The sequence below is a fragment of the Gadus macrocephalus genome, chromosome 13 (genome assembly GCF_031168955.1).
Source record: "Gadus macrocephalus chromosome 13, ASM3116895v1".
Classification (NCBI taxonomy): domain Eukaryota; kingdom Metazoa; phylum Chordata; class Actinopteri; order Gadiformes; family Gadidae; genus Gadus; species Gadus macrocephalus.
This window is the reverse complement of record NC_082394.1, coordinates 8,109,787-8,135,183: the sequence shown is the minus strand read 5'-3', so window position 1 is coordinate 8,135,183 and position 25,397 is coordinate 8,109,787. Positions and strand designations below refer to the sequence as shown.

The 25,397-nt window shown below is 49.6% G+C and overlaps 2 protein-coding genes across 2 annotated transcripts in view; both read right to left on the bottom strand.

The window, feature by feature from the left end:
* Positions 1–2,223: 2,223 nt before the first annotated feature.
* LOC132470746 (protein ATP6V1FNB) lies at positions 2,224–5,467 on the bottom strand. Its single transcript, XM_060069586.1, has 5 exons — positions 5,337–5,467; positions 3,960–4,189; positions 3,406–3,520; positions 3,180–3,282; positions 2,224–2,360 (listed from the first exon to the last, which is right to left on the bottom strand). Exons 2-5 carry the CDS (start codon positions 4,184–4,186, stop codon positions 2,245–2,247), a joined length of 561 nt encoding a protein of 186 aa, XP_059925569.1. The 5' UTR covers positions 4,187–4,189; positions 5,337–5,467; the 3' UTR covers positions 2,224–2,244.
* A 95-nt stretch (positions 5,468–5,562) lies between these two features.
* The window catches only part of flnbl (filamin B, like), a 37,125-nt gene continuing 17,290 nt past the window's right edge, over positions 5,563–25,397 (bottom strand). The window contains exons 20-50 of the mRNA XM_060069578.1: positions 25,018–25,135; positions 24,514–24,593; positions 24,093–24,278; positions 23,361–23,675; positions 23,173–23,260; positions 22,770–22,970; positions 22,453–22,623; positions 22,015–22,177; positions 21,078–21,238; positions 19,628–19,795; positions 19,078–19,201; positions 18,551–18,704; positions 18,107–18,296; positions 17,445–17,692; positions 17,257–17,328; positions 17,041–17,140; positions 16,564–16,704; positions 15,815–15,943; positions 15,122–15,295; positions 14,798–14,956; positions 14,113–14,316; positions 12,968–13,120; positions 12,368–12,490; positions 11,205–11,471; positions 10,948–11,085; positions 10,667–10,782; positions 9,243–9,375; positions 8,529–8,705; positions 8,041–8,259; positions 6,901–7,107; positions 5,563–6,581 (exon numbers count right to left, since the gene is read on the bottom strand). Of these exons, the coding sequence (XP_059925561.1) occupies positions 6,394–6,581; positions 6,901–7,107; positions 8,041–8,259; positions 8,529–8,705; positions 9,243–9,375; positions 10,667–10,782; positions 10,948–11,085; positions 11,205–11,471; positions 12,368–12,490; positions 12,968–13,120; positions 14,113–14,316; positions 14,798–14,956; positions 15,122–15,295; positions 15,815–15,943; positions 16,564–16,704; positions 17,041–17,140; positions 17,257–17,328; positions 17,445–17,692; positions 18,107–18,296; positions 18,551–18,704; positions 19,078–19,201; positions 19,628–19,795; positions 21,078–21,238; positions 22,015–22,177; positions 22,453–22,623; positions 22,770–22,970; positions 23,173–23,260; positions 23,361–23,675; positions 24,093–24,278; positions 24,514–24,593; positions 25,018–25,135 (5,067 nt within the window). The 3' untranslated portion in view covers positions 5,563–6,393. The remainder of the gene's footprint in view (positions 6,582–6,900; positions 7,108–8,040; positions 8,260–8,528; positions 8,706–9,242; positions 9,376–10,666; positions 10,783–10,947; positions 11,086–11,204; positions 11,472–12,367; positions 12,491–12,967; positions 13,121–14,112; positions 14,317–14,797; positions 14,957–15,121; positions 15,296–15,814; positions 15,944–16,563; positions 16,705–17,040; positions 17,141–17,256; positions 17,329–17,444; positions 17,693–18,106; positions 18,297–18,550; positions 18,705–19,077; positions 19,202–19,627; positions 19,796–21,077; positions 21,239–22,014; positions 22,178–22,452; positions 22,624–22,769; positions 22,971–23,172; positions 23,261–23,360; positions 23,676–24,092; positions 24,279–24,513; positions 24,594–25,017; positions 25,136–25,397) is intronic.

The window sequence follows — 25,397 nt, the reverse complement described above, 5'->3', positions numbered from 1 at the left end:
CCATGGAGTGTTTTCATGCAAGATCCAAGGCGTCTACTACTTCACCTACCACATCTCGGCCAAAGAACTGGTAACCTGCTATAAAAGCTGTCTGCCTGTGTAGCTGTTTGTCTGTCTGTAGGTCAGCCCAGCTGTCTGTGTGTATAGCTGTCTTTCTTTCGTTCTGTCTGTGTCTCCAAATATTCTGTCCGTCTGTCTGCCAAGCTGTATGTCTGTATGTCTGTCTGCCTGTACGCCTCTCTGACTTACAATTGAGTGGAACCAAATGCACGACCCAGCGATGCAGACAAGGTGTTGGAAATCCTACCAAGTTGTACTGTAGGCATAAAGGGGCAATGGGATTTCAGGACAGGCAGACAGGTAGACAGGCAGGTAGGCTGAACACAGGGAGAACAGGGTAAGCACAGGTAAGGGAATAGGGGGAATAGGGAATACTTGGATTTTACTAAAATATTTACCTAAAAAACCGAATTCATGTACTGCATGCTGATGATGCCAACAGGTGTGTGTTGCCAACAGGTGTGTGTTGCCAAGAGGTGTGTAGGCAGAGTAAGGGGCACGGACGATGAGACTGGGAGATGGGAACTGGAAGTCACACACCCACCCCACATGCACATACATCCAGACACAGGCAGCGAGAGAGAGACAGAAGTGATATCCTGTTACTATCGGCTAGGCGATAAAACTGTATCTATCTGCTAGGTAAAAAACTGTTTATATTGGCAAGGAGATAACCCTGTTCCTATTGTGGATAGCCCTGTTTCTATTGGCTAGGAGACAATCCTGTTTATATTGGTGATATCCTGTTTCTATTGGTGATAACCCTGTTTCTATTGGTGATAACTTTGGTTATATTGGTGATAACCCTATATCTATTGCTAGGTGTGTCTGAAGCTGATGAAGGGGACAGAGGCTAAACTGAGCCTGTGTGATTCGTCGTCGTCCCACCTAGTGACGTCGGGCTCGCTGGTCTTTGAACTAGCGGTGGGGGACAAGGTCTACCTGCAGCCCACCCAGCACAACAAGATCATCACCAGCCCCCAGCTGGCCGATAACACCTTCACTGGGATGCTGCTGTTCCCCAGCACCTAGCCCAGCCCAGCCTAGCCCAGCCCAGCCCAGCCCAGCCCAGCCCAGCCCAGCCTAGCCCAGCCCAGCCCAGCCCAGCCCAGCCTAGCCTAGCCCAGCCCAGCCCAGCCCAGCCTAGCCCAGCCCAGCCCAGCCCAGCCCAGCCCAGCCCAGCCCAGCCTAGCCTAGCCTAGCCCAGCCCAGCCCAGCCCAGCCCAGCCTAGCCTAGCCCAGCCCAGCCCAGCCCAGCCCAGCCCAGCCCAGCCCAGCCCAGCCCAGCCCAGCCCAGCCCAGCCCAGCCTACCCACACACCGGCTAGCCTGAATCAAGCCACAATTCCATCAGATAACGAGACAGACTACAGCAGATGCTTACTGTCATAATGGTTGGAAAATGTCAATAAAGTCTATCACTGTTTTAAACATGTTTCCAAGGCTATTGTTCCACACTGTTACCAATTACTCTACTATCACCACTTTAACAGCCATCACCCCCACCATCAGCACCACTGCCACAAGCACATGACCACTATAACATCACCGCCACCACAACTACCACCATCACAACCATTACCCCTACCACCACCAGAATGACCGCCAACACCAGCGCAAAAACTATCAACACCACCACCACCGCCATCATCACCCTTTTTGTCCAACAAATATGCATAGGTGGGAGTGAGAACAATCAAATGCAATCAATATTTGCGTCGCTAGTAACATTATTTTTTTATTGCACCGACTTACAGTCCAGAGTAGCTATCGGAATATCGTTTTATTAACAGTTACTAGTGGTATTCAGGCGGAAGCACAAGCCAGTTGATTGAGAAGTTTTTTGAGGACACAAAAATACAGAAACATGTGTGTCATGTGTGTTAGGTTTAAGCCTGTGTGTGTGTGTCTGTGTTTGTGTGTGTGTGTGTGTGAGTGTGCGTGTGCACGTGTGTTATCCCGTCAGGTCAGTGTGTGTGTGTGTGTGCATGAGTGCGTGAGTTATCCCAGCAGGTCAGTAGTCGGGTGTGTGTGTGTGTGTGTGTGTGTGTGTGTGTGTGTGTGTGTGTGTGTGTGTGTGTGTGTGTGTGTGTGTGCTTAAACTCTGAGTAGCCTGTTGGCAGGCATCATAGTTTAATGCCATCGGAAATGGCCCAGAGAGTGTGTGAGAGAAAGAGTGCGTGTGTCATCCCAGCAGGTCAGTAGTCGCAGGTCTGTTGAAGACTCCGTTCCTGCAGTAGAACGTGTTCTTCACCACGGCTGAACGACCGTTGGCAGGAGACCCACACACACTGAAGTCACCTAAACACACACATTTCTTTATCAATAGATAAAAACACACTGTAGTCACCTATACAAAAATATGTACATGTAATGTAACAATACATAGACACGCATTGTAGTAACCTACACACACACACACACACACACACACACACACACACACACACACACACACACACATATATATTCGTCAATGCATAAACACACACTGTAACTGTAGTCAACTACACACACACACACACAAACCTTACAGATAGGCCTATATCTCTATAATCTTTATTTGCGCATGGCAGCCAAATTACTTTTAAAGGGGTAACGTGAAGGATTGTGAGTTTCACACATACAAAAAATGAACAATTATTAACAGAATGAGAAGAAATAAGAGTTTTGAACAAGCTATGTCTATGTACTGTGTTTGAGATATATTTACTTATGTTAGCAGCTAGCCCAGCTAGCACCGGCCAATAACGTGTTGTAATACCACTTTGTACCTCAAGAGGTCACTAGTTGCAGCATCCAGTCTGCCCTCAGTCCAACATGAGAGGTTAAAGAGAAGTTGCCCAGAGGGGGTATTCTTACCTCTTGAAAGTCACAGAAATATAACAAATGATAGAAATAGTAGCGAGAAATTTATTTTTGAAAATCTTACACATTACACATTTACACCTTTAATGTTTGTGAATTAATGCTATTCTATGGTGTTTGACCAGTTTAGAGACTGCCGTCGTGAATCTGACTGATTTTCCAGGATTCAGGTGAGGCAAGGTATTTCTTTTGTGGGGGGTGGTGAAAAATGTGATGAAAAAAGATATCTGTATCCATGTGTCTGTCTCTCACCCAATCTCCATCCGTACTCCCAGGACGAGATGAGAGGAAACTCAAATTTCTCTTCTGGTCTCATCTGGCCCCGCCTCCTCAGATACAGGCCACGCCCCGTCCCCTGCCAATCACCATTTCAAACATTTAAACGTTTGTGTGTATGTGTGTGCGTGTGTGTGTGTGTGTGTGTGTGTGTGTGTGTGTGTGTGTGTGTGTGTGTGTGTGTGTGTGTGTGTGTGTTTACATAGTGGGAGGAGCCCTGGTACAGGACCTCTCTGGTCTGGGGGGAAGGGGGTCTCATCAGAGGGGGGGCAGAGGTCCTCTCGGTCACCGTGGGAACGGGCGGCAGCCGGGGAGTCCTACGGTGTCGGCACCATGCACTGTGTTACTATGACGCCCACTAAAGACCCATAATAATCAGGATGAAATGTTCATTTATTTTCTAAAATATGTTCAATGAAGCATTTCCAGACTGTCCTTATTTACAAACTGGTGGGTCGGTGTACTGGACTGTGATAGGTTCACTCTAGTGGTGAAGTCTCATGATTATCAACCAGGAACCCCGACAGACACGTCACCATGGTTGTGCCGCGCAACAATAACCACAAACTGACACCACGTACGGCAAGCCCACACCAAAGGTGCTCAACTATTGAAATAACAGGGGTCTGCTTGTCTAGACCTGTGATTCCTGTTGTGTTGTTGTTCTATTCATGTGTTCAGTCCCCCGGGGTCCAGGGTTAGGGTGAGGGGGTTTCTCCCTTGGTGTACTGGGGTCAGGGGTCAGCGTGTGTTCACCTGGTTTTGGGGGGCAGCTTGGGGGTCTGGTCTGGCTGTGGGGTTGGTCCTGGGGTGGGTCCTAGTGGAGGTGCCGGTGGGGGCCCGGGTGGGGCTGGGGCTGGGGTCTTGGAAGAGAGAGGGTATTCCTTAGCATAACGAGACCTCCAGGCCAGCCGGGTCATCGTCTCCTTGGTGATCTGCTCCCGGTAGCAGTTCTGCATCTGGGTGGTCATCAGAGTCCTCATCGCCTGAGAGCAGAACAACCTTCATCATTATCCTCATCATCATCATCATCAGAGTCCTCATCGCCTGAGAGCAGAACAACCTTCATCATTATCATCATCATCAGAGTCCTCATCGCCTGAGAGCAGAACAACCTTCATCATTATCATCATCATCATCATCATCATCAGAGTCCTCATCACCTGAGAGCAGAACAACCTTCATCATTATCATCATCATCAGAGTCCTCATCGCCTGAGAGCAGAACAACCTTCATCATTATCATCATCATCATCATCAGAGTCCTCATCACCTGAGAGCAGAACAACCTTCATCATTATCCTCATCATCATCATCATCAGAGTCCTCATCGCCTGAGAGCAGAACAACCTTCATCATTATCATCATCATCAGAGTCCTCATCGCCTGAGAGCAGAACAACCTTCATCATTATCCTCATCATCAGAGTCCCCATCTCCTGAGACCAGAACCACCTTCATCATCATCATATTCATCAGTCCTCATCTCCTGAGACCTGAATAATCTTCATCACCATCATCATCAGTCCTCATCTCCTGAGACCTGAATAATCTTCATCACCATCATCATCAGTCCTCATCTCCTGAGACCTGAATAATCTTCATCACCAACCATCTTCCTCATCCCATGCTTGTATTTGTAAAGGCCTTCTGTTGATTGAATCTTCTCCTCTCGTTTAAATGCTGTTACCGTTTTAACTTATTGCATTCCATTCAATATAATAAACTTTGGCTGATATCCATGTAGGAAATGTGCTGTATAGACAGTATAAAGGGTATAATTTAGAATTGTTGATTATTATTGATATCAGGGCAACCTAGTCTATAACATAGTTCTGGAGCTCAAGATCAAAATAACTGTTTAGAACAAGACCTCTAGATGGTGGTTGCCTGGAGTAGATTGATTTACCAGACACTTTGCCTATTCTACCAGGTCAAACTTGCTTATTAGAACAACTTCCAGATAATGGTTGGTTACGTGTAGCGTCGACTAACTTATCAGACCGGTTGACTATTTTAGCAGATCAAACTAGATGTTTAGAATTATATCATAGCTATTATGCGAAGACTTTTTAGAAAAACAAACAAATCATCACAATACAGCCCTCTATTCAAGATAGTAGATATATGCTACCTGTTATAGGTCCAGCCGAAACCGGTACGGACGAGGTCTGCGTCTTGTGGAAGCCAACTGGATCAGATGACACCACTGTGGAGGGAAGCCAGGAAACCTGACCTACAACGGGGCCATTGTCCCTCTCTCTTGCACACAGAAACACAAAATACCTGCCTCTTTACTGGAGACCATGCTTATTCACAATGTTCAAGGAACATTACAAGAAAGACACAAAGTCCAAAGCTCATGATCAAATTTTATTCCAGTTCAGGTTATCAAATGACATTCATATTAATCACATTTAAATTATGCTGTCATAATCCCAAAATCACTTCCTCCTCCAAAGTTCTCCAGTAGACGGTACAGATATCACCAGGTGAACACAATATGGTCCCATGATGACATCATCTGGGTGGGTGATGTCAAATGACCAGAAATTGGCCATTTGACAAATAGCCAGCTGATGTCGACGCTAGGATGTGTTACATCTTTTTGAAGTTATGCAATGCTCTCATGTAGCATTACAAAGAGAGTGGTTAATTATGGCAACATTTCCATCAATTAAGATACAAAAAAAAATTAAAAAAAAATAAATCAATGTTTCTAACGGAGATGATTAACAGAATAACAATATCAGTAGTAACGAAAACATAAAACGACAGGAGAACTGAACAGCGTTTTTCAATTCGCCCTGTGCCACGTACTTGTTTAATAGTGACACCACTAGATATTTAACTTATTCAGAAGCAACACCGCTAGCGAGTACACCTGCTTATCAGCTACACCGCTAGCTAGTCAACATATCAGCTACACTAAAGGAATGATCATCATGGAATGATGTCAAAGAACAGCAAGGCATCATCAAGTATAAAAGTGCAATCATTTAATTCCAAGCAAAAGTAAAGGCATCATGAAAATTCATGCTGCTCGATTTTTGCACACATATTTTTTAGGTTGTCACAAAAAGGCAAACTTTTGTTTGTATAATATGCTTATTTATTTTGAAAGAACTTTCCAGTGCGCTTGAAGCATGCAGAATGACAGACGGCACAGTGGCGGAGGAGGCGGCAGTGCATCAGGGGACCGTGACTTGGAAGGGGGAGCCGGGGATGTGGTCGTCCCCCCATTTCACGGCCAGCACATAGCTGCCTCGCTCCTTGAGCAAGTAGCTGATGTTGTATTGACCGCTGCCTGCATGTTTCACCAGCACCTCCTCGCAAGGGATCAGAGGCCCCCGGACACCCACCATCAGCATGTTCTTACCTGGGGAGGGACACAGCTTTAGTCAGCCTCAGGGTGGAGCATATTCCTCCAAAAAAAATCAACAATACATTCTGGACACACAATAAAATAAGACGGTACAGGAAGATAATCAAAAATATTAAAAAAAGGTACTGAAGTACCTCAAAGTGATCAATAAAGGATTAGCATTATCGTCTCCTACTTTATCATGCCATTAGCATTTTATTATGTCATTACTATTCTATGCTCTTTCACAGGGGGGAAGATTCCCAGCTGCTGATCGCTTTAGTTTGCAGGGCTTTGATTGGCTGGATTCCCTTCAGAGGGCGGGGCTACTTACCAGCCTTGCTGCAGTCTAATGAGAAGCTGCTCTTCTGTCCCATGAAGGCCTTGCTGAGGCCTGGGCCTCGACTTAGCACCTTGCTGGCATCAGAGAAGGGCTGGGGTGGGGCGCTGCTCTGCCAGGGGCTGCTGGAGGACTGTAGCACTGGGTCAACGGTGAGGGTGCTGGTCTCGCTGGCGTTGGAGACTTGGACCAGACGAGAACCTAAGAAGAGACAGGCCGGCAGAGGCAGGTTAGAAGAGACCAGTCTGGACAGGTTGGTGGAGACCAGTAGAGACTAGAGCAGCAGCGACATGAGTAAATACCAGTAACAATCAATACAGATGGGCAGGGTAGCAGAGACCAATAGAGATATATTAGTGGAGACTAATATAGACAGGCAGGTTAAAAGAGACCCATAGAGATAGATGTTAGTAGAGACAGGCGAGTAGACACCTATAGATTACAGTGAAGGCAGTAGAGACAGGCAGATTACAGAGACCAATGGAGGGACAGCTAGAGACAAGTAGTGATCAGTAGTACAGACTAGGGCTTTGATTTTTTCCCAAAAATCATATTCAAAGTTAGTTTGTTTATTAATATTCAAATATGTTCGAATATTTATTAATAATATTTTGCCCATTAAATGCCTTCAATAAGACCGGATTGGGCTTCGCAAGGTTTGTTTACCGGCGTTGCTATGGTTACCGGTCTTGCGTTTTCCAACGGTTTATTAGGTTTCTAAAAAATCGCTGTCTAATCAATACTACATTCACTGCCTCTTCCGTGGTCATTACAATATTATGAATAGACTGCGTCGGGTTCTCCGACGTCTCTCCCTCTTGGCCTGCCCATAACAGGTTCGAATATAAAGGGCTGCCTAATATTCGTTGGAATTTTGATTTATTTTTTGATATTCTAATTATATTAGAATAACGAAGTTCGGAGTCAAAGCCCTAGTACAGACCAATAGAGACAAGCAGGTTAATAGAGGGCAGTAGAGACGGGTAGATGCCAACAGAAGCCCCAAGAGAGAGGCCGATTACAGAGCCGAATGGAGACCGGTTAGTAGAGACGGGTAGAGACATGCAGGTTAGTAGAGCCCAGCGGGGAGGGATCAGTGTGTCCCGGTAGAGACCAGTACAGCCCGGTTGGTACCTGTGACGCGGGCCCTGAAGGGACTCTCCCGGATGTGGTTGGGGCCCCCGTACTTGATGCTGATCAGGTAGTTCCCAGGGGCCATGGGGGTATAGAGGACCCGGTAGCCCTCCGGGACCTCCTGGCAGTCCATCTTCACCTTGGACGGCCCCTCGATGTTCACCGCCAGGGCGCCCGGCCCCGCCGCCCGGTTGTTGATGACGAACTCTGACTGGTTGCCTGGAAACACAGACGGGACTCCGAATTCACTACGAGGCTGAGATAACCAGGAGCGGTGCACGAATCACTGACCCGACGACTGATGTATGAGCCTCCACTAATATGTGAGACAGGTAAATGAGACAGACCGGCAGGGCAGACAGACATTCAGACAGACATGTCGGTTTGACTGACAGACCCACAGACATGTCGGTTCGACATACATACATGTCGGTTGGACAGACAGACGGACGGACAGGAAGGACACACGGACTTTCGAACAGACGGACCTGTGGTTCCTTTCTCCAGCCCGGTGCCGTAGGCCGACACCAGACCGGGGTCCCCGGTCTGTCCTGGCTCTCCGACTCGTACTTGGAAAGGGCTTCCTGGGATGTGGGCTCCGTTGAAGGTGACGTGGACGTTGTGGACGCCGTTCTCCCGCGGGATGAAGCGCACGGCGTACTTATCTGGAGAGGACACGGTGACGCTGGATTCATACCGGTTTCTTTAAAGGTTAGGGCTGGACTAGATTCAGTTCTAAATACTCTAAGCCTCCCGTACCAATGCCTGGTATGGGAGTTGGTGCTGAATGAATTGAAGAAGAAGTAGAAGATGAAAAATTCCCAGCAACCGTTGACGACCTTTCTTTCAAAATTAGATATTGCGGATACATCCAAATACATTTATTGTCTATGTAATCTGAAACACTCATCATGAGGGAAGAGTCACTGGTCACATCCGCCATCCTCCTGCCTGTATCCCTCTTCCCAGTCCCATCCCCCCTCGCCAAAACAAAGCAGGACTTCCAGTTTGTGGGAACGTGTCTGACACGGACAAACTCCTTTTGTGTGGTACATGTGTGAAAGGCCAACTCAGGATAACGTCCGGACCTGAATCTCTGGACATTGTCCAGAGTTCATATGTGAATGCAGCTTCTCTCTCACATGCTCTCTCTCTCTCTCTCTCTCTCTCTCTCTCTCTCTCTCTCTCTCTCTCTCTCTCACCTTTCTCCAGCTCAGTGACCGCACACTCGTCCAGGGCGCCGGAGGGAGAGTGAACAGTGGCCTCCATCTTGCCCTGAGCCCCGTTCAGCCTGACTGCGAAGGACGCTGGTTGGTTCACCTTCAAACCAGACTCCTACACAGGTCGGGCCCACAGAGGTTAGCAACGCACGCATGCACACGCACAAACACACACACACCCACGCAGTTCTATCTATAATCATTAGTGACATTCTTCTATTTACCTGAGCTCCAATTGGTCGAGCTACTGCAGACAGAGGCGGTCAGTCACATTAGATATTAGGAGAGCAGAACATTCTAGATACTAACCATGCTACTTCTTCACCCTGGCGTATACAGTAATACCATGATACTGATACAACCAATACTTAGGTTTACTAGGTCCTTTTTGTTAGGTTCCCAAATGTGTTTATGTAGGTACCTACAAAACTAGGTCAAATGTACCAGTAGTATTACTGGATACTTTAGAGGGTCTGTACAGCTAGATCTAGTGTTATTGTTAGTAGCTCGTTAGGGTCAGAAGCCAAACTACAGGTAACGGCTTGTGACTGTCCCTATAGCAACCAACTACAGTCGCAAGGGTGTGCCTCTCTCTGCTGTAGCTAGGCAACCACTGAGCTGCTGCTGATGGATTTTTGTTAAAGGCCTTTAAATGAAACACGACAGAGACACCGTCAGTTCAGAACCCAGCCCAGCCTCACACAGGAACCCAGACCAGCCTCCCACAGGAACCCAGCCTCACACAGGAACCAAGACCAGCCTCACACAGGAACCCAGCCACACACAGGAACCCAGACCAGCCTCACACAGGAACCCAGACCAGCCTCACACAGGAACCCATCCTCACACAGGAACCCAGACCAGCCTCACACAGGAACCCAGACCAGCCTCACACAGGAACCCAGCCCAGCCTCACACAGGAACCAAGACCAGCCTCACACAGGAACCCAGCCACACACAGGAACCCAGACCAGCCTCACACAGGAACCCAGACCAGCCTCACACAGGAACCCATCCTCACACAGGAACCCAGACCAGCCTCACACAGGAACCCAGCCCAGCCTCACACAGGAACCCAGACCAGCCTCCCACAGGAACCCAGACCAGCCTCCCACAGGAACCCAGACCAGCCTCCCACAGGAACCCAGACCAGCCTCACACAGGAACCCAGACCAGCCTCACACAGGAACCCAGCCCAGCCTCACACAGGAACCCAGACCAGCCTCACACAGGAACCCAGACCAGCCTCACACAGGAACCCAGACCAGCCTCACACAGGAACCCAGACCAGCCTCCCACAGGAACCCAGCCTCAACATGCCCCTGTGAAGGCTGGCCCTCAACAGACAGACCAGAGGAGGAGGCGGACTGGGGGGGTGGGGGGGGGGGTGTCTCGTCGTGTCCCACCTGAAGGCCAGTAACAGCGAGGCGGCGGGCGTCGTGGACCGTGGCGACCACAGGGACCAGGTAGGGGCTGTCGGGGATGTGCTGGTCGTTGAACTTCACCGACACCTCGTAGTCGCCTGGAAACATTGACATTTAGAGTTAGGGCATTTAACCCACAAGTACACTGGGCAGGAGAAAGAGAAACAAAGTATCGCTGTCGGGAGAGCGTCGGCACGCAGAATACACTCATACGGTCATACAGGGAGCGTCACAACACAGTTAGCGTCAGCACATGTCAGTACCAGGCTCTTGGGCGAGGTAGCTGACTCCACACGACCCGTCCTTTCGATCCTGGAAGGAGATCTCGGCTCTGCTCGGGCCCTCGACCGCCACGGAGAGGCCCCCGGCCCCGGCCTCCCGCGTCCAGATACTAAACTCAGCTACACACACACACACACACACACACACTTCAGTACATTGTCTGTTGCCATTGCTTAGGCTACATGTGTGCGTCTCTCTCTGTGGCCGTGCGTGTATGTTGCCGTGTGCGTGTGTGTACCTGGCTCTCCAACCTGGGCCCTCTCCAGTCCTGGGCCCCCAGCCTTCACCTTCCCGGGGCCCCCTTCCCCAAGGGGCCCCACTGTGAACTGGAAGGGGCTCCCAGGCACGTGCGCGCCCCTGTACTTTACGCTCACGCTGTGCACGCCCATCTCCGTGGGAACGAAGCGCACGCAGTATGTGCCGTTTCCCACGGCGACCAGCTCGGCCAGCTGAGTGGTGCCAGATGGGGACGTGACCTCAGCCTTCACTTCCTGTACATCAATATCTATAGAGAGACAGACAGACAGACCGAGTGAGTGTCGTACTTATGGCTAATGATATCCATTGTAGTTGATGGATTTATTATTGATAATATAGTGTGTGTGTTCTGCATTCAAACAAACCCTCTCTGGGCCATTTCCGATGGCATTAAACTATGATGCCTGCCAACAGGCTACTAATCAGAGTTTAAACACACACACACACACACACACACACACACACACACACACACACACACACACACACACACACACACACACACACACACACACACACACACACACACACACACACACACACACACACAGCTATGCTAGGTGTAGCTACATGCTAGCGTTACGAGGGACCACGCACGGTGACCTCTGACCCACCCTCCTCCCTGGCAGACCTGCTACCCAGCGTGTGCCAAAGATGAGTCCTCCACACCCCCCTACCGCACCCAGACTCCCTGCGGAGCACCAGCCCCGACAGGCCGGTCACCAGCCGCACGGAGCCCGGGGACAGGCTGCGTCTGCCGGGGGAGCCCCTGGGGGAGGGGGACCGCTGGGGGCGGAGAAAGAGACGCTCCCGGGAGAGAACCAACAGGAACCAACTCTCTGGACCCCGGGGAACAGAGGAGAAGGAAGTCTCGAGGAAAGGAGGAGGAAAGAGGAATGGAGGAGTTATGGGGGGGAATGACAAGAATGAAGGCAGAGGAGGCAAGGTTAGACAGGCAGGACAGAGACAGGAAACGCAAAGCACAGGACAGGAAGTTACTCTTCAGAGAGAAGGAAGGATATTTAGAGGTGGCTGTCCAGAGATATGCATGCTGATTGGTTGGTAAGCCTCAGAAGTTCAGGGGCTCTCAGAGACCGATTCTGATTGGAGGGAAAAGGCAGGGGAGGCGGTTGCCGTACCAACCTGGTATTTTGAGGTTGAGGTCGCACACACTGCCGACGCTGGCGACAGACGCGGCGCGCTGCCGCCGACTCACGCTCTCCTTGATCCGCCCCTCCCCCGTCACAGGCACCGAGAACGGACTTCCTGTTGACATACATACATGTTATCAAACCTTTCAATAACTTTAAGGATTTCATTTGATTCACGCAGTTTTCCCATGCTAAACCAAACCAAACCTAAAGTTGTGATACACCCTTGCTAGCCGGATGGAATCCAGCCCAATAAGCTCACTGCTCAGTTTTAACAAACAAAACTAATTTAAGTTATACTTCTGCCATACACTCTTTTGGTAGTATTCAGTCAGGGTGTGTGGTAGTATTCAGTCAGGGTGTGTGGTAGTATTCAGTCAGGGTGTGTGGTAGTATTCAGTCAGACGGTGGTAGTATTCAGTCAGGGTGTGTGGTAGTATTCAGTCCGGCGGTGGTAGTATTCAGTCCGGCGGTGGTAGTATTCAGTCCGGCGGTGGTAGTATTCAGTCCGGCGGTGGTAGTATTCAGTCCGGCGGTGGTAGTATTCAGTCCGGCGGTGGTAGTATTCAGTCCGGCGGTGGGAGGGCGGTACCAGGGATGTGCTCTTCGGCGAAGCGGATGGAGACCAGGTAGGACCCAGGCTCGGTGGGGCAGTAGCAGACCCCGCAGGTCCCGTCCTCCAGGTCCTCGGTCTGGATGTCCACCTTACTGGGGCCCTCCACGGCCAGGGCAAGGCCCCCGTAACCTAGCAACACAGAGTATCACCGCTGTGCCACTGCCCAGCTCCCCGTACAGCTCCCCCACTAACACGACCAGGAGCTAATCGCTGCTCCGTTTCTAATTTATTAACACTTCAATTGTAGCTAGTTTGTTTTCCACGTCATTAGACTGTTATTAGTTACATTGAGCTACTTATTTTTTTACGTAGTTGACCCTTGCCTTGAGTAAGAATCTCAAGGTATTTGATAAAAGAAAAACATAAACTTTTGACTGTTGCACTACTGTGTAGTAGCACAGTGTATAACATAACCATTAAGACACCATATCACCAGTACTACAGTCTATAAGACCAGTACTGCAGTACTAGAGTCCATATCACCAGTACTACAGTCTATAAGACCAGTACTGCAGTACTAGAGTCCATATCACCAGTACTACAGTCTATAAGACCAGTACTGCAGTACTAGAGTCCATATCACCAGTACTACAGTCTATAAGACCAGTACTGCAGTACTAGAGTCCATATCACCAGTACTACAGTCTATAAGACCAGTACTGCAGTACTAGAGTCCATATCACCAGTACTGCAGTCTATAAGACCAGTACTGCAGTGCTAGAGTCCATATCACCAGTACTACAGTCTATAAGACCAGTACTGCAGTCCATATCACCAGTACTACAATCTTTAAGACCAGTACTGCAGTACATGTCCCCAGTACTACAGTCTATAAGACCAGTACTGCAGTACATATCCCCAGTACTACAGTCTATATCACCAGTACTGCAGTCTTTAAGACCAGTACTGCAGTATTACAGACCATATCCCCAGTACTGCAGTCTATAAGACCAGTACTTCAGTACTTCACTACTTCAGACCATATCCCCAGTACTACAGTCTTTAAGACCAGTACTGCAGTATTACAGACCATATCCCCAGTACTACAGTCTTTAAGACCAGTACTTCAGTACTTCAGTACTTCAGTACTTCAGTACATATCCCCAGTCCAGTGTGTTTACCTGCTTCCCGGGTGTCCACCAGGAAGGCGGCGTTGGTGAAGGTGCGCCCAGACACCAGGCCCTCTCCGTGGGCCTTGACGCGGCCGGCGTCCCCTATCTCCGACTGCACCACCAGGATGGTGAGGGGGCTGTTGGGGATGTGGCGCCCCTCCTTCAGGATGCTGACCCGGTGCTCGCCCACCTCCCGGGGGATGAACGAGATGCCTGCAGGAGGGCCACGTTAATACTGCATCTAAAGGGTATCCAATCGCCCCTGTAGCTACGCCCCGCTATTCACGGAGCCTGAGGTGAATAAATGTTTATAGTCCACATGAACACTAAAATAATGCAGATAACACTTTCTGCTGGGATTTTTTATTTTTTATTAGCGTGACGAGACGACTGAAAGCGGAACATTTTGCGGTGAAGACAATATCTGGAGTTTGAGATCTCAATCTCGGGATATTACCCAATATCCCGATATAGCGAACCAATCAATTGCACCATCTTAGGAGGTTCACGCGACGCATATACTTAATATCTATAGATTTATATCTATAGCTCTATATCTTTACACACATACTATACATATTTGTCTCAATATAATACTTAACATATATACAATATATAAGGACCCGAGGGTCAGAGAGAGCGAAAAAATAAACAACTAAATCTATGCATGTAGCAGATCTTGCCCATCTCTGACCTATGTGGTTGTTGGCGAGGCGCTTGAGCAGGCAGGGCTCGGCCCGCCCCGAGGGAGCCGAGATGCTGGCCGTCAGGAGGCTGAGGTCCGTCTCCGTGATGTCCAGAGAGAAGTCTGCCGCGGAGCCCAGCTTCACCTGGGACCGCCTCTTCTGGTCCTCTACAGACACACACACACACACACACACACACACACACTTCAGTACGTTATATCTTGTTATGTTACCGTTTTCCTCGGTATGTTTTATCCACCGTCGTAAAAAATATCGTATCGTGTGATGCATGCCTAGGCTCCTCCCACCCACAGGCCCCAGGCCCCGCCCACCTGTGATGCGTGCGGTGAAGGGGCTGCCGGCGATGTGCAGCTGGTTGTATCGGACCAGGACGTTGTAGTCCCCGGGGAGGATGGGCAGGTAGCTCACTGAGCAGGTCCCGTCCTGGTTATCCACACAGCTGATCTCTGCTTGAGAGGGACCCTCGATGCTCAGGTCCAGACCGCCTAGATACAAGATACATACATAGATATATTAACAGAAATATATTCAAATACATATGCCCTAACCTACCCGCACATCAGCTAATGACTATTACATGCTATCCTAGCAGCATAAGGTATGATCAGTGGTGCTATTATGGAAGTTTTTTGCACAATCAGTACTATTCTAGCAGTATTAGTCATGATCAGTACCGTTATAGCAGTATTAGTCAGGATCAGCACCGTTATAGCAGTATTAGTCATGATCAGTACCGTTATAGCAGTATTAGTCAGGATCAGTACCGTTATAGCAGTATTAGTCAGGATCAGTACCGTTATAGCAGTATTAGTCAGGATCAGTACCGTTATAGCAGTATTAGTCATGATCAGTACCGTTATAGCAGTATTAGTCATGATCAGTACCGTTATAGCAGTATTAGTCAGGATCAGTACCGTTATAGCAGTATTAGTCAGGATCAGTACCGTTATAGCAGTATTAGTCAGGATCAGTACCGTTATAGCAGTATTAGTCAGGATCAGTACCTTCGGCTGCGTCTTGAGTGAAGATGGTGAAGTTGGCCATCTTGTTGGCGACGCCGTAGACGAGGCCGGGACCCGAGGCCGTGACACTGGGGGTACTGGCCTGGTTCACATAGAACTGGAGAGGAGACTCTGCATAGAAGATACATATACACATCTAGATTACATTATAAACAGTATTTACATACACCGTACATTACATTATATACAGCATACATTTAGAGATTTCGATTTTATACAATATACATATAAATTAGATTGCATACATATATATCACATTACATAGAGTATAGAGCGGTAATCTTCTAAATCCGCCTAATGTCGTAAGGGCAGGTTGAACTGGAGTTTCTGAGTAGAACAGAATCCAGCATTGATTGGCAGGAATAATAAGGGAAAGTTATTTGGTAGTTATTATTCAACCTCAAAGAAAGAATATATTCCAGAATTTCCACGACAAAAATGATTAAAAAGCACCAAGTGACCCCTTGGTGTCACTATCGACATTTTGGAAAAACAAAAATGTCTTGAACAGATTATTTAGATAATATGTTCAGATAGATAGATAATATGTACAGATAGATAGATATGTTCAGATAGATAAGATAGATAATATGTTCAGATAGATAGATAGATAATATGTTCAGAAAGATAGATAGATAATATATTCAGATAGATAGATAATATATTCAGATAGATAGATAATATATTCAGATAGAGAGAGACAGACGGACAGACGGACAGAATATGTGTACCAGGAATGTGTGTTCCGTTGTATTTGATGTGCATCTCGTGCAGGCCGGCCTCGCTGGGGGAGAACTGGACGGTCACCGTCCTGTCCAGGTTGTCTGTGATCAGAGGCTCCGCCCTCCTGCCCGACGGCATCATCACCTCACCTGTTCAAGGGGGCGGAGCTGTTAGGACTAACCTGTCCAAAAACAACCGAATACAGACAACAGCCCCGTCGCTAACTCCACCGATATATACCTGAACACTCACAACGTCTCAATGTTCATCTCTTTATCTAAAGTTCACCTGAGCAAGATCACCTGACCACAGAAACCATCTCACTAGAACACCTTAACATAAACACCATCTCTGTATCTCCCAGAACACAAAGTCTGTCCCGATCTCGATCTTCTGCCTATGTCCAAGCGCAACGCTACCTTCCCCTCCCTATCTCTACCGCTCTCTCCCGCCTTCTCTACCTATCCCTCATCTGCCTGCCTCACCAGTGATGTCTCCCTTGGAGAGAGAGAAGGGGATGACCATGTCGAACGGCCGGAACCCTCCGTTCACACTGCTGCCTTCTGAGAACCCATCTGTGGTCTCCTGGTGGGATAGAGAGAGAGAGAGAGAGAGAACGTTATGGAGTGGTTATGATAGTGTTATGGTGAAGGGTACATCAGTGTGTGCATGCGCATGTGTATTATTATGGAGAACTATACCCAGGGACGGGAGCCCAATCCAGGAGCTTGATTCGACGTTTGTTGCATCATGGGAATAACCTCTTCCACCGCCTGAAGATAAGAGCATCAATTAGCACTTAACCTCCCACACATGTATGCTCAGAAATGGGTCCACACACACACACACACACACACACACACACACACACACACACACACACACACACCGTGACGGTGAAGGGGCTGCGCGCCACATCCTGTCCTCCGAAGCGGACGTAGATGCGGTAGGTGCCGGGGGCGTCGGCGGTGTAGAAGATGTCGTAGGTCCCGTCTGGGTTCTCCACCACGCGGGCCAGGACCTCGCTGCCGTCGGGCTCCACCACCACACAGCTCAGCCCTCCCTTCCCAGCCTGCCTGGTGTCCACCAGCAGGGCCAGCTCCTCGCCCACGGCAACCGTAGGCCCCACCCCTCGACCTGGTTGGTCACGGAGGTCGGAGGTGGACGAATAGAAATACTGCAGGTTTAGTTTTGTACTAGTATGAAGGACATACTACGGGCTGGTCACTGAGGACATACTATGGTCTGGTAACCGAGGACATACTATGGTCTGGTAACCGGGGACATACTATGGTCTGGTAACCGAGGACATACTATGGTCTGGTAACCGGGGACATACTATGGTCTGGTAACCGAGGACATACTATGGTCAGGTAACCGGGGACATATTATGGTCTGGTAACTGAAGACATTATGTTCTGGTAACTGAAGACATATTAAAGTCTGGTTAACGAGGAAATATTATAGTCTGGTAACCGAGGACATATTATGGTCTGGTAACCGAGGACATATTATGGTCTGGTAACCGAGGACATATTATGGGGAGCCTACCGGAGACTTTGCACTGGCTGGCGTCGCCGCTGGGCGCGGCTCGGACCCGGTAGGGGGACATGGGGACGTCCTGCCCGCCGTAGGTGATCCGCACGCCGTAGCGCCCCGTCCGGTCGGGCAGGTACGACACCAGCCATGTCCCGTCCCCGTTGTCGTGGATACTGGCCGGCATGGCCTTACCATCCTGGTCCTGGGGAGGGAGACGGAGAGTGAGGCTGACTGACTGACTGAGTGTGTGGACATTTCTGTGTGTTCTTCTGTGTGTGTGGGAGATAGGGACTGTATGTATACATGCTAATTTGTGTGTGTGTGTGTGTGTGTGTGTGTGTGTGTGTGTGTGTGTGTGTGTGTGTGTGTGTGTGTGTGTGTGTGTGTGTGTGTGTGTGTGTGTGTGTGTGTGTGTGTGTGTGTGTGTGTCTCTCTCTCTCTCTCTCTCTCTCTCACCGTGACAGCGACCCCCAGCTCTGCGAGCCCGGCCTCCGAGGCGTCGACGGTGAAGTGTGTCGGGAGGCTGGCCGGGACCCCCGAGGTGAGCCCGGGGCCGCTGGCCTGGACTCGGCTGGCGTCGTGGGTGGGCTGGACCCGCAGCTTGAAGGGGCTGGAGTCACGGGGGCACGACTGTTACACACCGGCTAACCCCAACCCGTCCGTGTTTTTTTTAACTTTGCCGTTATTTTCTTTGACGTACCCATTTTATCACTTCCTTTTATTGTATGTTCGCTTTAGCTTTCTGCTAAAGCAAAGTGCAATGTTTTCTGCTAAAACATTGCACTTTTTAACCTTGCCTTCGTTTTTTTACTTTAATCTATTTTATTATTTCATTTTATGACCATGTTTTAACGTGAAGTACTTTGAGTCAGCCCCATGTATGAAAAGCGCGATATAAATAAAGTTTCCTTGCTTAGCCTTACCTGTAGCAGCAAGTGATCATGAGCACAGCGTAAGGTAGAGGATAGAGTAGTGTAGTTCACCTGCGTGGGACGTCCTGCCCTGCGTACTTGACAGCCAGGGAGTGAACTCCCTCTATAGACGGGCTGTAGGAGACGCTGTGGGTTCCATCCCCGTTGTCCTTCACCTGGACAGGCTCAGCCACACCTGGCCCAAAAAGCCTGGTTAGTACTTAGCTGAAGCTAGCATGCAGCCCGGTTAGCACTGAGCTAGAGCTAGCATGTAGCCCGGTTATTACCAGCTACAGCTAGCATCTAGCCTGGATAGCATTTAGCTATGGCTTGCATCCGGCATGCTTAGCTATAGCTAGCATCTATCCAGGTTACTGCTTAGGAAGAGCTAGCTCGTAGCTCTAGTAGTAGCAGTAATAATTGTAGTGATAGCAGTAGTTATAATACATTAGTAGTCATTTTAGTAGAGATAATTATGTGTGGTATGTGTGGTAATAATGATATCAGTATTACTTTTAGCAGCAGTAGTAGTAGTGCTTGCAGTAGAAGATGTAATGGTAGCATCAACGCTAATCTTTGTACTAGTGCTTCTGGGAGCAGTACTGTGAGGAGAGAGGGCTACCTCTGGGGTTGGTGAGGGAGACGGCCAGGGGAGCTTGGCCCGCCTTGCTGCAGTCCACGGTGAAGCTCTGGGGGACCCGCGCTCGCACACCTGAGCTCACACCCGGACCAGTCACCCGCACCTTGCTGGGATCCACCTCATCCGTCACCGACACCTTAAAAGGACTTCCTGCAACCACCATGGACATCGGGTCAGGGGGGAGGGGCTAGGGGGAGAGGGTGTGTTCTGTGGTGTGGAGGGTGTGGTCTGAGGAGGCTTGCACACTGCCACAACAAACACCAACACCGACCAAAGACCGATTCGACTTGTTCATAAAAACAAAACGTCCTCTGACCACATCCAACAACCACCGGTGGGAATGGCCCATTGGTCCGATGGGCGCGATTGTTGCCGTTTGTTGGTGCAGTGTGCAAGCACCGTTAGGATGAGGGGGTGTGGCCTAAACGTTAGGGGAGTGTCAGTTAGGCAGGGAATTCCTACACTAATTATTCAGCGGAAGCGGATTTGTTGCATAAACAAGCAAACATTTCAGATGTTGACCCAAATAGCTCATTTTCACATATTGGCCGACCATCGCTATTGGATGATTCCAATGACAATGAAAACCATTATGCATTAAGGGATATAGCTTGGAAATATGTGGACATCAAGTGTATGCTTATCCCACAGTGCATTGTGGGTACATACAGTATGTACCCACAATGCATCCATAAGGAGCAGCAAGGAGCAGCAGTGGTGAAACCCCACATTGTCAAATATATTGGGCCCAATTCCAACTTCTGTGATGAAACGGGCGGTTGAACACGGAGCGACCTCATTCCCCGGCGGGACCAGCCGGCACCCCGCTGGGCGCTTCCTGGAACCGCTCGGCACACAAAGCCGGGTCTATTAGCGGCGGCTAATTACAACCACATGGCGAGCTAACCGCCGCGCCGACCATGAATGGACGCCCTCGTTATCCAGCGGAAACGTAAACACAGACCATGAGGTCATGCCGCGGCTTGTTAAGCCGGTAAACACACCGTTCTGGCACACCTACACATTAGTACTTTAATTAGAAAGTTCCTGTTCAGGGGGTTTTCTGACATCACCCTGAACTCCTGGGGATACGTTGTTTACGATCTAGTGCGGTTAGAAGGAAGCGTTTTACCGGATTATGACGTCACGGTAACCATATTAGTGGACACAAACATTCCAACTCAATTAAGCTGATGAGCAGCAATCACGACATTCTCAAATGTGGTTTTCATTTCATTGTTCATCTCATTGATGTGGTCTTATAACGATGAAGCAGCTTTCAGTCACAAATCACTCTTGCAACACCATATGTTGGGGCAGCTCCAGCAGTCCAAAAAAGAAAAGAAATCGGTTCTAAGAGAACACAGAAAGCACATTCCTCCTGTGTGTTTTCATACACAGCAGCAGGGTCGTTTGGCTTTACAAGGGGTACCTGGGATGTGTTCTCCTCCGTAGGTGATGTTGACATCGTACTGTCCCGCGGTGAAGGGGATGTACTCCACGCTGCAGCTGCCGTCCTTGTTGTCCTTGCAGGACATCTTGGACTCGGACGGGCCTTCCACAGTGATGCCCAGACCCCCAACACCGGCCCCCCTGTCCCACGCAAGCACACTCTGTCAGACACCAGACTCAGACCCCCAGGCACCAAACACCCCCACACACATTGCCAGACATCCCTGTCCCACACAACCACAGGCTGTGAAGACCCCAGACCCCCCCCCCCTGTCCCACACAAACACAGGCCGTCAGACTCTGTACCACAACAACGACGGCTCATATCACGTATGGTCTGGATTAAGGTCGTGGTTCACAACCAACGGGGATTGAGAAAATGAAGAATAAAGAGAACGTTTTATGTACATGCACAGCATGTAGGTTAACGCTTGAAAGATGATTACGGTCAGCTTTCTAGTATACTGATTATTGATTTTGCATTGAACCTTTACATTCGATGGATCTATCCATATCCAATGGATCTATAATATAAGGCGCAACATGTCCATGGCTCTCCAGCTGTTAGAGGTCCTCCCGTCAGACTAGTAGTACCACCTGGTTAAGTATGTATTACTACCTGGTGGGTGTGCAGTACTACCTGGTGAGTGTGTAGTACCACCTTGCTGAGTGTGTAGTACCACCTTGTTGAGTGTGTAGTACCACCTTGTTGAGTGTGTAGTACCACCTTGTTGAGTGTGTAGCAGTACCTGGCGAGTGTGTAGCAGTACCTGGTGAGTGTGTAGCAGTACCTGGTGAGTGTGTAGCAGTACCTGGTGAGTGTGTAGCAGTACCTGGCGAGTGTGTAGCAGTACCTGGCGAGTGTGTAGCAGTACCTGGCGAGTGTGTAGCAGTACCTGGTGAGTGTGTAGCAGTACCTGGTGAGTATGTTGAAGTGGTTGGGTCGGTTGCTGACGGCCTGACTGAGGCCCGGGCCGCTGGCCTTCACCCTGCTGGGGTCGCAGCCCTCACACACCGTCACGCTGAGGGGAGACTTGGGCACCTCAGTGTCCTGGTACCACACCTGGAGGCTGTGGATCCCTGGAACACACACACAACCATGTTAAATCCCAACACACAACCCAACCATGTTAAATCACAACACGGAACCACGTTAACTCACATCAACACACAACCATATTAAATCACATTGACACACAAACACATTAAATCTGACAAACGCCCCCCCCCCCCCCTCCTTCGTTAAATCGGACACACACACACACACACACACAACCATGTAAACAGTGAGTATATGAGTATGGAGAAGCGTGGTACTCTCATAAGGGGTAGCGTGGTACGGTGCGGCGACTGACCCTTCTCATAGGGCGTGTATTCCACGGCGTAGGTCCCGTCTGCGTTGTCCTTCACCACACACTCCGTCACCTCCCCCCCGGGCCCCGTCACCTCCGACCGCACGTGGTCCCCGCCCCGCCGGCTCAGGGGCCGCGCGTCCACCGTGAAGTCCGTGGTCGCTTCCCTGTAGACTGGACCGACACAAACACGATAAATCCCATTAACACACACACACACACACACACACACAGAGTGGCTGGAGGACGAAGAGGAGGAGAAAGAAGAGAAGGAAGCAGAGAACTGCGGTGTAAAGACAGTTGTGTGTGTGTGTCTCTACCTTTGTCGTCCACCCCAGGTCCAAACACCTTGACCTTGGAGGTGTCTACGGCCGGCAGGACGTTGACGGTGGTGGGGAAGCCAGCGGCCGGCTGCCCCCCGTAGCGTAGCAGCAGGGTGTACATGCCGGCGGTCAGCGGGACGTAGCTCACCGTGTACTTCCCTCCGCCGCGGTCCACCACTTCAGTCTTTGCCCCCGCGCCTGGGAACACACAGGAAGTGATGTCAGAGAAGCGCATGAAGTAACGTCAGACTAGGCAGTGACGTGGTAGGGAACGGTGAAGGCGGTAATACGTGTATAGAGACAGAAAGTGGCTGACACAGGAAGTGCCATCATGACACCACAGGTCCTTGCGGTAATAGGTGTACAGGAATGTGTGCAGTGGTGATGTGTTCAGACTCACCAGAACCAGACTCTGGTTTGGCCTCCAGGGACAGTTGACCTGGACCAGCTCTGGAACAATCCACCATCACCTCACTGACCTCACCCACCTGGGAAGACGGGAAGTCAGGATGTCAGATAATTTCCCTCGACATCCTTCAATAGCTTAACAATGACCTTTGACCTGTTCTTAACCTAGAGGGGGCTCACCTTGGCTCTCTTGAGGCCTGACCCCGAGGCCAACACCTGGCTGGGGTCAAAGGGCATGACCACGTCAGCCCTGAAGGGGGAACCCGGGATGTGGACGTCCTCAAACAGGATGTTGACCAGGTAGTCGCCGGGCTCCGTGGGGAGGTAGGACACGGAGCAGGTCCCGTCCCCGTTGTCAGAGCACTCGATCTTAGCCTCCATCGGACCCTCCACCGTCAGCCCCAGACCCCCGGTGCCCGCCCCCTTGGTGTCGATGGAGAAGGGGGCCGGACTGCCGACCACCCCGCCTTTCAGGCCGGGACCTGAAGCCCTCACCTGCGGGAACAAGGCACCGACAGGGTTAGGGGTTAAATTCCCTGTGTAGCTCTGTAAGTAGTGTGAGGCGCTTAAATTGCAGGGTGAGTGAGTGAGTGAGTGAGTGAGTGAGTGAGTGAGTGAGTGAGTGAGTGAGTGAGTGAGTTGTGTGTTGTTGGTGTTGTTGGCTGAAGATGTGTGGGGGTCCATGGCTTATGTTACTTGGTGCTGGGTTAAGATTGTTGAAATTTGTGCAGGTTGTTTTTTGTTTACTTGCATGTCTGAGTGTCATATACTTTAGTGTATGTATGTATGTATGTATGTATGTATGTATGTATGTATGTATGTATGTATGTATGTATGTATGTATGTATGTATGTATGTATGTATGTATGTATGTATGTGTGTGTGTGTGTGTGTGTCTCTCTCCAGTCATACCTTGCTGGGGTCCGGGGGTAGCTCGGCCTCCACGGGGAAGGGGCTGCCCGGGACAGGGTGCCCGTCGTAGGTCACGTCCACAGCGTACTGCCCCTCCTCGGTGGGGGTGTAGCGCACCAGGCTACAGTTAGCTCTCGAAGCGTGAGGCTCCAAGACGCAGGGCAGCGACCGCTTGCTAGGGCTCCGCTGGGGACAGCAAAACACTGGTTAGCTAAACTGCTAACATGCTAACGGCTAGCCATGTGCTAACATGCTAACGACTAGCGATACACGCTCACCTGATTAAGGCTCGCACAGTTCACACATGCCAACATGCTCATCGTGAGAAGTTAGCAGGTAGCAGGTTAGCGTTGCACTAACCAGTTACTATGGTGCCCCCCTGCTTACAGTTAGCGTGAGGCGCTAGTGTGGGTTAGCTTACCAGCACCACCTGCAGACGACCCTGACCTCCGGCTCCATCCGTGTCAACCACCACCTCCTGCTCCTGGTTCACCTCCACTCCTGGCACACACACAGATAAGAGTACAAACAGGTATAGGGTCAGACAGAGAGACATAAAAGTAAAACAATAAAACAGGTATAGGGTCAGACAGAGAGACATAAAAGTAAAACAATAAAACAGGTATAGGGTCAGACAGAGAGACAGATAAGAGTAAAACAATGAAACAGGTATAGGGTCAGACAGAGAGACAGATAAAAGTAAAACAATAAAACAGGTATAGGGTCAGTCAGAGATATAGATAAAAGTAAAACAATAAAACAGGTATAGGGTCGGACAGACCGAGAGGTAGGACAGAAGAGCAGATATAGAGGCAGGTAAACAGACAGACAGACAGATAAGAGTACAACTTTAAACAGGTAGATGGTCAGACAGACTGAGAGACAGAGAAATGGATACAGAGACAGTCAGACAGATGGCTCTTACTTGCGTTCAGCCCGTCAACGTTAATCCGGTCCAGGTCCAGGGGAGCTGCCACGGAAACCTTGAAGGGGCTCTTGGGGATGGGGTCTCCTCCGAATGTCACAGTGACCCCCAAATCCCCCTACACACAATACACACACACACACACACACATTAGTTTGAACCTAAACAATTGTGTATCCGAGTGTGTACCTGGTCAACAGGTGTGTATTGGTTTGTGGATTAGAGTGTGTTCCTGTATGGCAGGTGTAGGGCAGTGCTTGCCTCTGTCTACAACATGAGTATATTAGTGTGTACCTGTACAACATGTATGAATTAGTGTGTACCTGTACAACATGTATGAATTAGTGTGTACCTGTACAGGTGTGCATTGAATGTGTTCT